Consider the following 12,766-nt stretch of genomic DNA (forward strand, 5'->3'; position numbering starts at 1 on the left):
GTTTAATTCAATTAATTTTTCTCTCTAAAATCGAACTGAACCAAAATAACTAAAATTTTTAAAATGCAAAATCAAATCGAATTACTAAATGAAGGTGTTATGTTTGGTTTATTTGGTTCAAATCGAATTGTATTCACTCCTATGAATGACTAACTCAGAAGTTCTGTCCATACGATTAAATTTTTTAAATTAAAATAATTATTATTATATTTTATATAAATAATTTATTTTTAATTTTTTTAAAATAATAATAATATAAAATTTTATATTTTTAATTTATATTTTTCTCAATTTAATAGAAATTATACCTTTTATTTTACAAAAAATTTAAAGATTAAAATTTACATATAAAAATATTATTTTATATAAATATTCATATTCTTATTTATCAATTTGTTATTATAAATTATTAAATAATTCATAACTATTGTCTGAAAAACACAGATTGATTAAAAAAAAAAAAAAAAAACAACACAGCTTCGGTGTAAAAGTGGCATTTCAAATTTCACCACGCGTCTAATTCTCATTGGACAGATATTCTTTTTCGCACTATCATGATATTTAGCGGAGTAGCGCCACCAAAATTATCCCTAAATTTTTTAAAATTCAGATTAGCAAAAAAAAAAAAAACAAAGACACAGTCTTTCGCTTTTCTATTACACTAGTCTCCGTTAAAGAAAAAGGCTTAAATAGTTTACTCCTCTCTCTCTCTCTCTCTATCAATCGAAACCTAATATCCTCAAATTTCAATTTCTCTTTGCTATTTTTATCTCGTAGCTCTGCGATTCCTGTAATCATGGTCAGTCTCTTTTGTTTACTCAAATTTAATCTTCTGAAGTTCGCATTTTGATGGCTTTTGATCTTTGATTTGTAATTGTCAGTGGTTACAGTTTCATTTTATTCAATTTAGATCCCATTTTGCTGTTAATTTAGTTTCAGATCTTTCAATTTGATGTTGATTAAGCTATTTTACATGAAAATGGCTTGATCTTTGGTTTTGTGCTTGGCTTTTTGACGGATCTTATTTGTTTTGGTGCTGAAAATTGCAGTCCTAAAGTTGAGAAAATTGAAATATCAAAAGTCTAGGTTTGCTGATGGAGTGGCCTTAAGTAGTACATTTGGAATGTTTGGAGAAAAAGTGGGGGTGGGTTTGTGGCGATAGTTTATACTCTTAAATATTTTATCCATCTGTCCTGAATTGAAAGTGCTTCAATTGTTGATCTGGATAATGGATCTGTTGTTGTTTGGAAATAGTCTATTGTAATTATATATTGGTTGTCAGATCCAACAATACTCTCCAACTTATTGAAATTTTCAGAGATGGAAATAATTTGGCACGCCATTTTCATCTTGTGACCAATGGTTTTTACCTCATGATGTGCATTCTTGTTCAACATTGGAAAATTAGTGTGCATTGGTAATTTGTTATGGTTATATTATATAAGTAGTTGCTAAGGTGATTTGTGAAGTTGAATTTTTTCCATTGTTGATTGATTTTACTCATCAAATGATGATTAAGTATTGTTATTCTTATTGTATATTTTGACTTAGTTTTATGTGAAGATATCTGATATACTCCTTCACTGTTTGATTTTACACATCCAATGGTCAGCGAGTATTATTAATTTTAGCTCTGTTTGAATCAATATCTGTTTGCTCATTCCTGGTTTTGTAATTGAACAATGTGGATTTGTTCTTGTCTTAGTATTATTAACAAGTAGGTTATGTTACCAGAAACTTTGAAGCTGCAACCTTTTTTTAATTTTTCATATTTTTTATGAATACCTTTTGAGCATTCAGCTTTCCTAGGGACCCAATGGCCTAATTAGTTTGCACCTTGAGGTTCTGGATGATATGCAGATCCATTTTTCAAGGTCCCTGGTTCAACTTTTATAGATATGGGATGTCATGGTTCATTCAGTTCATGAATTTGTGAGTACAGGATTTCTGTGAGATGTTTAGATATGTAGTTGAATGTGAAATCCCTGATGTATTGCTATGAGAAAGATGTGGATTAGAAGTTAGGACTCTTGTAAGTGCAGTTCAAAAATATTTGATTGGGGTTTTACAAATGATAACCCCAGAATATGATTCATGATACTCGCATGTCATCATGTAGAACCACAATGTTTAATTTGACCCTCCCTTTAAATTATCATAACATTTTATGAGAGAATGAACTTAGCAAATAACAGTGTACAGACCTTTAGGAAAATGTATACAGTATTTCTCTTACTGTAAATCTTCTTTCTCTGTGCAGGCCAATGCAACTTCTGGAATGGCTGTGCATGATGACTGCAAGCTAAAGTTTTTGGAGCTGAAGGCAAAACGAACTTACCGCTTCATAGTTTTTAAGATCGAGGAGAAGCAAAAGCAAGTTATTGTGGAAAAGCTTGGTGAGCCAACCAAAAGCTATGAAGATTTTACTGCAAGCCTCCCTGCTGATGAGTGTCGATATGCTGTTTATGATTTTGACTTTGTGACTGAAGAGAATTGCCAAAAGAGCAGAATTTTCTTCATTGCCTGGTAATAACATATGCTAAAAATAGTATGTGCCTGCATGCTTGTGTATATATTTCTGTCATTCCTTCTAAATATTGTTGTTTCTGTCAATATCTACAAAGGTCTCCCGACACTTCAAGAGTAAGAAGCAAGATGATCTATGCGAGTTCTAAGGACAGGTTCAAGAGAGAACTAGATGGTATTCAGGTAGAGTTGCAGGCAACTGATCCAACTGAAATTGGCCTTGATGTCATTAGGAGCCGTGCCAGCTAAATATAAATCTCCCAACTTTGCACTGAAGAGGGTCTTATGCACTCTTAAGCGAAATGTCTATAGTTCATGGGCAGTGAACCTGACTGAATTATGTTACTGGTTTGTTGTTTGAGTTTCACCTTACAGTCTACTTCTGGAACTATTCCAATGATTCTGGTGATATTTTTATGGATCTGTGATGCAATGAACTTATGCGATATGTTTTTCTTTATAGTCATCTTTACAATACATGGTGTATCATCGTCTGATGGTAAAGTAAACTTGGCTTTGTATTTGCAACACTGGAAATGGTTGTTTACTCTTTTCAAGCTCTGCAGAACCATTCATGGTGCCTAGACGGTTTGCTTATATGCACATATACGTACTTGACCTTTGCATTCATTGGCTTCCACCTCCCCCCACCCGCACCTTCCCTTTCCCCTTCTCTTTCTCTTTCTTCCTTCATAAAACAGAGTACAAACAACCACCATTCCAGTCTCCCCTCCCCCTCCTCTTCGCCTCGTGAAATATCATTTCAAACAAAATATATATAAAGAACCTTTCTGTTATTTTCCTTAACAATTAGCGCGATAAAAGGAATTTTTATAAAATCTGGTTGTTACCTCTCTAAAAAGGGAAACAATGAAAAATTGTAAAACGCATTTCTGCTACCCATTCATGCTGGAGTCTCTCAGTAAAAATTTCGTTCATTTTCATTTGTTTGCAATTCCACTTTGCTGAAAATGTCTCTCATTTACTGTCAATCACGATACCCATATGAAAAATTCGATTTAGCAAATTCAACAAAATCTTAAACCCTCAGCCGATTGAAATTTAGCTCTCTTTCCTCTGCTTCTCAAAACGAAATTCTCCCACCGCCGAATCGTAGTGCCACTTTTTTTTTTTTTTTTGTAATTATCGGGAAATTTTTTTTAATTTATTTTTTTATAATGATGTATATGCAAATTTTTAAAATCAAGATAATAGATTTTTTTTCATATTTAATTTTTTAATCAACAACTCATTAATATATAAATTTTATATTAACTTCAAAGTGCTGCATTAAAAAAGTTCATAAAAATAATCATTGCAATTTTTAGTTTTGAAATGTATTCTTTAAACTTAAAATTATTCAACTCTTTTTATGCTTTGGAACTATTTATATAATCACATTAAATTACTATTATTTTCTCTTGAAACATTGATTATTTACTAAATATAAAAGAGAGTTCTTACAAAGAGAAAATAGAATGTAAAAATTAAAAAACTAATTAAACTTGTTTTCCTTTTTAAAATGGAAAAAAAAAAGGAAATGAAGAAGAAAACTGAAAAATAAAAATAGAAAACATTCTCTACTCCAAGATTCTTTTTGTAGTGAATATTGATTTTTATTTAAAAAAAAAAAAAAGGTATACTAACTCTAAGTATTAGCCCAATTTAATGTTAAGGCAACACTAAAACCCCTTTAATATAATTTTCTCATTTATAAATCTCTTAATTTATAAAAAATAAATAAATTTAATACGATATGGGAAAATTAATCTATAAATTATTATATAACATTTTAAAAAATTTATTATTATTATAAAAAAGTATATATATTGCAGAAAAAGTCCACTACCACATAAGTGGAGGAGAGAAGCGTAAAATCCATATTTTCATGTTTAACATATATATATTTAATTGAAATTTCAATGCTTAATCTCAAGTTTCTCGTCTATGTCACTTTAATTTGAATTGACACCTTCCACTAGATTTAAAAAACAAAGGGTATCCATTTTTCCCTCTAAAAGATTGGCTTGCCATCCTAATTCATAAGTCCTCTATTCTCATTTCTTAAATAGTTTCACCCAAATTTAACAAGATTACAATGTCCATTTTCAACCCATGAGGGTGTTTGGTTTATGGACTTATTTTTAATTTTTAATTTATAATTTATTTTTTAATTTATAAATAATTTAAATATTTACTTAAAATATATTTAAAAGTAATTTAATTTATCAAAATAAAAAAATATATATGTAATTGACAGTCATATTTATTAAAATAGGACAATATTGATATTTTTAAAATTTATTAAAATAATATAATCTTTTACTTAATAAAATAATAATTTAAAAAAAATTTAGATAAATCATAAGTTCTAATTTATTTTAAATAATTTCTTTAATTTATAAGTTAAATTAAATAATAATCAACTGTAACTTTTTATTTATAAATAAGTTTTACCAAACTTATAATGCAAATCATGCACTGTCACGACCCAACCTATAGGTCGGCATAAAGTCTTGGAGGCCCGTAGCAAGTTTTATTGTTTTCAAACCTATGACCAGACCCATAATTTAAGCCCAATATGTATATAAATAATTTAAATTAAACTGTAATAATTTTATTTCGAGCCAACTTAACCGAGTAATTATCAAAAACTATAATTAGGGGAGCCCTGCTTAACCCTGTTACATCATTTACAAACTATTTAAAGCTTATAAAAATTTTTCATTTGTTAATACAAAAACTTAAATTCATGTAGTTCCTGACAGGATTAATGCTACTACTAGTACATGCGGAGTTCTAAATTATAAATTTAGATAACAATAATACAGTTAATTAATTTTTTCATAACCTGCGAGGAAAGGAACATGTTATTCTGAAAAAGGTCTCCTTCTGTAACCTGGAAAAATATGGTGAACAGGAGTGAGCGTTCGACTCAGAGAGTAAAATACCAATGTCAATCATAATTTCTATAGCTATTTGAAGCTAATGCATCCTGTAGAGTGATATGCAACATTCTCATAAATTTTTCATACAATTCATATCACAATCAGCAAAAAGGCAATTTGGAGCACTTACACACCCAGCACTATCAAACAATACATGTATGGGAGCTGATCCCCTATACAACCCTCTTAATTCAACCTCTGCCAGCGAGTGTCTCTCAAGCCGGACTTTCGCTTAATAAACCAAATGCGGGGTACCAGAGAGTGTCTCTCAAGCCGTTTCTACCCCGAATGACCAAGTCCCAGCAAGTGTCTCTTAAGCCGTGTCTACCCGTCTTGTCTATATCCAATACCATACCACACGCACGCCACGCACACAAACTGCTCCAAATTACCACAAACAACATCTATGACACTTCAACAATTATGAATGTAATATAAAAGTACCTAGTATTTAACTACATAGATACATATTTATAAGTGATGCATGGACATACTTAAACATATAATAATATCGAAATTATAATTAAAATTAATATTTTACTCACAGTACACCGAGGACTATTGTGGCTGCTGAATGGAGAAAAATAGTTGACCTCGATCACCGGAATAATTATATTATAAATTTATTAGTATTAAGTCAAAATAAAACTCTAAAGAGACAACAGATAGCCTCATTCATGCCGAAAATCCGACAGAGTCTCCCTTGTACCTAGGACCTACCTAACCTGCAAAAATATTCAAATAACACTTTTAAATCTCAATTTTCACAATCACATCTCTTCAACATTATATGGCCCCTCCTAGGCCCTCCAAATCAGACAATAGTCATAAACTTGAAAAATTACGTTTTAGTCCCTATAATTGATATTTTATAAAAATCCACTCAAACAAACTCTAAAAATTATAAAATTTTGCCCCACGGTCCTTAATAAAGTTATAAAGCTATCACAAAAGAAATTGTAATTTTCTAATCATTCATAAATATTTTATTCAAGAATATTACTCAATTCTATAAGTTTCCAACAACTAACATATTCTTAATTCAACCCAATTCAATATTCACATATTTAAACCTGTATTCTCAAGATTCAACCAATCATATAAAATTTAAATATCATAATTTCAGATAATCTTATATGCCCATATGCTAAAAATCTAACTAAAATCCATCTATATTTTTTAAAAATATTCTACAATTACTCAAAATTCAACAAATACCATAGAATATCTCCAAATAATTTTACTTTCATCATAAATTTTTCTTAGAAATTTTCTCCAATTTTTCTTGTTTAAAGAACTCTGCATTTATGTTCCACAGACTGAGAAATAATGAAAATAATCATATCCGAAACTTATCTGTGTCTCAAAAATTTCAAAAAATTATAAGGAAGCCTGTGGAAGTTGAATCATCCCCAAAGCTAGCCAGAGTCACCGCACACGATAGTCGGCTGTCGGTCGCCAGCGACTTCTGCCGGATCTGATCATACCATTATGTTCCTCTCATCTCCCTCAGTCCGTAGGTGGTCTCGGATCGTTAATCTAATGGTCGGATCGTCCTAGATCTGACCCAAAAGCTTAAAAAACTCAAAACTTCTCTCCTCCATATCTCACTCATCCGATCTCCATTTGCTGCAAAATTTGTATCAAAAGAAAGGCTATCGGAACAAGCTTTCTAACGCCACCTGAATCGCCTCGATCGGATTTCGGATGAAGTCGGAATCGCGTCGGAAATTTACTGCCCACTGTGCGCATGTTGATAGGAAAACTCCTACATTTGCGCTGTTGCTCTGACCAGCTGGCAGCTCACTGGCATCGCCTAGGGTGGGGGGATGCCTCGCCGGACGGCCATGGTGGCAGGAGGCTCGCCGGCTGGAAGAAAAGGGACGGGAGGGAGAGTGACGGGAGAGAGTTTTTAAGGGGGAGGGGCTGTTGTTTGTTTTTTTTTTTTTTTTAATTTTTGAGAATGAAACTGGACAGTCATGTTGTCCAGATTCATTCTTGGAAAATTTTAAATATTTAATTTAATTTTTTAATTTATTATTATTATTATATATGTATTTTTTTAAAATTTTTGGGTTGTTATATGCACCCTCTCAACATTCATAATAGGGAACCATAATTGTCTAGGCTTACCGCATTTTCATACATGGATCCATTTCCTGAACAGGCCTCTCCAACATTCTCCACTGCGGAAGAGCACTTGTATTGTGTATAAATTAATACTTTGTATTCAACCCCTGTCAAGACCACTCCCCACCATTAGTCAGCATTGGTTCAGCATATCAAGAACAAATCAGAATATAGAACGTAGATTTCAACTTCATTCCGGAGGAAAAACAGAAGAATAGAAGAATTCACTCTCGATGTTGCTAAGTATTTGATTTGCTACTATTGACTGGATGGAAGGTGACCTGAGAATAGTAAGAGTCGGTGGTTAATTTACAGTGACTTACTTCATTCTATGTCTTAGAATTGTTTTTATAAAAATATGAAGGATAATTTTCATAAAATTTTAATCGAATCTATGTCCTTTTATTTTACAGTTCAACAGATCATACGTTAATTATAATGTTTAATCTCAACTGAGATTTCAGGCATGATTGATGGTCAAACCGATTTCTTATTTTTAAGTGACTTTCGATCCGGTTAACAAGAGTAAATCAAATATCGAAAAGATTTACGGCAACATTAATTCTTTTTTTGAAATATATAATATTATGAAAACTCAATTCAAATAATTTTTTTTTAATAAATCTCGTATTTAAAATTAAAAAATTTAATTTTTTTTAACAATAAAAATTATACATAATTTTGTAAGAATTGACTTCTTTTCTTGCAAAAAAAAAAAAAGCATTGAAAAGTATAATTTTATTCCCAGTGATGATAAAAAATTTCCCACTGAAACAAAGTTGGAGTTCAGCTTGCATCAAGGAACAGTACACAGGCCAATTTGGTAGCAAACCCAAACTTCCATTGACCCATACCATACGATCTTGGAATACATTGGAATAATCTTTCATTTCGCCCATCTCCAAATCCACCACAAGGGATCATCCTTCAAAAGCCAATCAACAACTTCCATGTCCGTAAACCATTGAAGAGCAGTCCAGTCCCAAACTCCAGCCTAAATCTCTTTAACTTCTGTTCAAACCCTAGCGCCATCTTTGGATTATAATGGTTTCATATAGTAAGGTATGGTTATTTTATATATTTAGAAAGATTGTTCATAAAAATAGGGTATTAGCCATTATTTTATCACATTCAAACCACCAAATTGATGATTTGGGATAATTTAAAATTTTTGTATTTAAAATAACATTTTAATAATTTTTATATTTATTTTAATATATCATATCATCTAATATTTTTTTAAAATATAATAATAATAAAAATTATATAATATAATATAATACATTAATAAATTAGACTATATTTAATTCAAACAAAGAGTATCAATTGTACTTAGAAATGATAACGAATCGAATTTTTACGAATACCTGATCCGACCGAACCTTAATAGGTCAGATTTAAATATTATATGATCAGATTTGGGATATGTTCGAGTTTTATATATTGAATATTCGTTACCAAAGCCCGTTTATATAAATAATTAATTAAATATAAAATATATATTTTTGTAATAATATTTATAAATTTTTATATATTTTATCTAAAATAAAATTTAAATATTTTATAAAATTATTAAAGTTTTAAAATATAAATTATTAATCAAAAATAATTTTTTTTTATAAATGTTAATTAAAATATATAAAAATAAATAAATTTGAGTTTTTTTTTAAATAATAATAATCAAATTTAAAATTAATTCAAATAGTTAAAAATAAATTTTAATTAAATTTAAAATAAATTTAAATTTTAATAATATTAATTAAATTCATATATAATTATTTTCATCTATATTCTGTTCGTTGGCTCCCTAATTGTACTTTCCACCGAAGCAGCGCACAACCCAGCTTAGTCGAGCAGGTGCAAAAGGCAGAATTTGATTAAATAAACTATATCTCTTCTCCCCCTTGAAAACCCTAATTCAACTCTACAGGCAATACATCATTTGACTAACATGCGGACATAATAAGATAAAAATTGAAGCTCCATTTGCTAGCTGTGACAGCTCAAGAAAGTATAAGCTGTTTAAATCGATTTCCATCATTTTCTCAACAACCAAACAGACATTTAGAACCAAAATTCATAAAAAAAAAAAAAATTTCAAATTTAGCTAAGCTACAGATAATAAACAAAATCCCAACTGGTAACATAAAGAACATCATAAGCAACAATCTCAGATCTACAAACTACAAATTTAAGCTTGACTTGATTGCGCTTTATATTTTCATACTCAATTCAATTATCATTATAAATTTTTCAAAAAGAAATATAGCTTGGGGGGGGGGGTAAAAGGGACATTTCAATATTCACCACGCGTCTCAGTCTCATTCGACAGACATTCTTTGTCTCTGTTGTCACGCATGAGCAGTAAAGCACTGAGTACTATCATGATATTTGAGGATTTAGGCGGAGTGGAGCCACCAAAAATATTCCTAAATTCTTAATAAATAAATAAATAAAATAATTAAATAAAAGATAAAGAAAGACACAGGCGGTCTCCGTTGAAAGAAAAGCCTTTAAATACTCTACTCTCTCTCTCTCTACATATAAATCTATAAGTATCTCTCTGTAAATATATCCTCAAATTTTAATTTCTCTTTGCTACTTCGATCTCATAGATCCTCGATTCCTATAACTATGGTCAGTCTCTCTCTCTCTCTCTCTCTCTCTCTTTACTGTAATTTAATTTCTTAGGTAGCATTTTGATGGCTTTTGATCTTTGATTTGTAATTGTCAGTGGATACAGTTTCATTTTATTCAATTTAGATCCCATTTTGCTGTTTATTTAGTTGCAGATCTTTCAGTTTGATGTTGATTAAGCTATTTTACATGAAAATGGATTGATCTTTGGGTTTGTGCTTGGCTGTTTGGCGGATCTTATTTGTTTTGATTCTCAAAATTGTAGTGGTTCAGTTGAGAAAATTGAAATAGCGAAAGTCCGGGTTTATTGATGGCGTGGCCTTTAGTAGTACATCTGGCATTTTCGGAGAAAAAATGGGAGTGGGTTTGTGGCGATAGTTAATACTCATAGATACTATATCCATCCTTGAATCGAGAGTGCTTCAATTGCTGATCTGGATAATGAATCTGCTATTGCTAGGGAATAGGTGTTTTTTTTTTTTTTTTTTTTTTTTTTTTTTTTTTTAAAGTTAGTATACTAGTTGTCAGATCCAAAAGTAATCTCCAATTTAATGGAATATTTTTGGTGATGGGTATAATTTGGCACCATTTCATATTGTGACCAATGGTTTTTACCTTATGATATTTTGATTTTGATATTGGTAAAATTTGAAAATTTGTATGAATAGTTGCTAAGGTGATTTGTTGATTGATTTTACACATCAAATGATGAGTGAGTATTGTTATTGTTAGATACTGTTTTGACTCATTTTTATGGGAAGATATCTGATATGCCTCTTTCACAGTGTTAATTCTAGTTCATTACTGTTTGATTTTACACATCCAATGGTCAGTGAATATTATTAATTTTTAGCTCATATTTTGGTTCCGTTTGAATCAAAATATCTGTTTGCTTTTAAGCATTCAGCTTTCCTAGGGACTCAATGGCCTAGTTAGTTTGCAAATTGAGGTTTCGGATAGTATTCAGATCCATGTTTCAATGTCCTTGGTTCAACTTTATAGGAATAGGATGTCATGGTTCATTCAGTTAATGAATTTGCGTGTTTAGGACTTCTGCAAGATGTATAGTCCAGTTTAAAATCCCTGATGTATTGCTATGAGAAAGATGTCGATTAGGTGTTAGGCTTGGGTCAGTGCAGTTCAAACATATTTGATTTTGGTTTTACAAACTATAATTCCAGTATATGATTCATGATACTTGCTTGTCATCATGTAAACCACAATTTTCACTTTGAACCTCTCCCCTTAAAAGATTGTAACGTTTTATGAGAGAATGAATTTAGCAAATAACAGTGTTGGAACCTTCAGGAAACTGTATACAATCTCACTTACTGTAAATTTTCTCTCTCTGTGCAGGCCAATGCAGCTTCTGGAATGGCTGTGCATGATGATTGCAAGCTAAAGTTTTTGGAGCTGAAGGCGAAACGAACTTACCGCTTCATAGTTTTTAAGATTGAGGAGAAGCAAAAGCAAGTTGTTGTGGAAAAGCTTGGTGAGCCGACTCAAAGCTATGAAGATTTTACTGCAAGCCTCCCTGCTGATGAGTGCCGATATGCTGTTTATGATTTCGACTTTGTGACTGAAGAGAATTGCCAAAAGAGCAGAATTTTCTTCATTGCGTGGTAATAACACATTCTAAAAGTAATTTGTGTGCATGATTGCTTGTGTGTGTATTTCTGGCATTCCCTCTAACTATTGGTGTTTCTGTCAATTATTATCTGCAAAGGTCTCCTGACACTTCAAGGGTGAGAAGTAAGATGATCTATGCCAGTTCTAAGGATCGGTTTAAGAGAGAACTAGATGGTATTCAGGTAGAGTTGCAGGCAACTGATCCAACTGAAATGGGCCTTGATGTCATTAGGAGCCGTGCCAGCTAAATAGAATATGCCAATTTCGCAGTGAAGGGTTTCTTATGCACTCTTAAGCGAAATGTTTATAGTTCATGGACGGTGAACCTGACTGAATTATGGTTACTGGTTTGTTGTTTGAGTTTCACCTTACAGTCTTCTTCTGGAATGGTTTCGATGATTTTGATTATATTTTTATGATCTGTTATGCACTGAACTTATGCAGCGTGTGTTTCTTTATAGTTATGTTTACGATATATGGTGTATCATCATCTGATGGTAGAGCGAACTGGTTTACTTATATGGATGGTATAGCCAACTGGTTTACTTAAATGGATGGTATAGCGAACCGGGGTTTTGTATTTGCAACACTGAAAATGGATGTTTTACTCTTTTCAAACCCTGCAGAACAAGGCATGGTGGTTTGCTTGTATGCGCATGTGTGCATCTCCATGAAATGAAAGAAGCTGTCCATGCATTTGTACTGTTGTACTCTTTTTTTTTGGAGACTTAAAAAGATTATTCTTTGGCTTTTCAAGCTAGGCAAACAATTGTGGTTGGCATATATCCATGAGCGGGCATTGATGGATGGCAGAAACTACTGATATTTTTGGATCATGTTTTTGAAAATTGGAAACTTATTAACTATGTAAGAGATGTTGGTCAACCACAATTAGA

The 12,766-nt window shown here is 31.3% G+C and overlaps 2 protein-coding genes across 3 annotated transcripts; both read left to right on the plus strand.

Moving 5' to 3' along the window:
• The first annotated feature begins 670 nt into the window (after positions 1-670).
• Positions 671-2,986, plus strand: LOC110652591 (actin-depolymerizing factor 2). Its single transcript, XM_021808205.2, has 3 exons — positions 671-799; positions 2,261-2,526; positions 2,625-2,986. Exons 1-3 carry the CDS (start codon positions 797-799, stop codon positions 2,773-2,775), a joined length of 420 nt encoding a protein of 139 aa, XP_021663897.2. The 5' UTR covers positions 671-796; the 3' UTR covers positions 2,776-2,986.
• LOC110652014 (actin-depolymerizing factor 2) lies at positions 706-12,450 on the plus strand. Of its 2 annotated transcripts, none has more exons than XM_058143400.1 (3): positions 706-799; positions 11,598-11,863; positions 11,968-12,450. In XM_058143400.1, the coding sequence occupies exons 1-3, from the start codon at positions 797-799 to the stop codon at positions 12,116-12,118; spliced, it is 420 nt and encodes a 139-aa protein (XP_057999383.1). In that variant the 5' UTR covers positions 706-796; the 3' UTR covers positions 12,119-12,450. The 2 variants fall into 2 exon arrangements, with proteins under 2 accessions (XP_057999383.1, XP_021663200.2); XM_021807508.2 differs by lacking the exon at positions 706-799 and adding an exon at positions 10,085-10,241.
• The last annotated feature ends 316 nt before the right edge of the window (positions 12,451-12,766 follow it).

This window comes from Hevea brasiliensis, chromosome 1 (genome assembly GCF_030052815.1).
Source record: "Hevea brasiliensis isolate MT/VB/25A 57/8 chromosome 1, ASM3005281v1, whole genome shotgun sequence".
NCBI classification, from domain to species: Eukaryota; Viridiplantae; Streptophyta; class Magnoliopsida; order Malpighiales; family Euphorbiaceae; genus Hevea; species Hevea brasiliensis.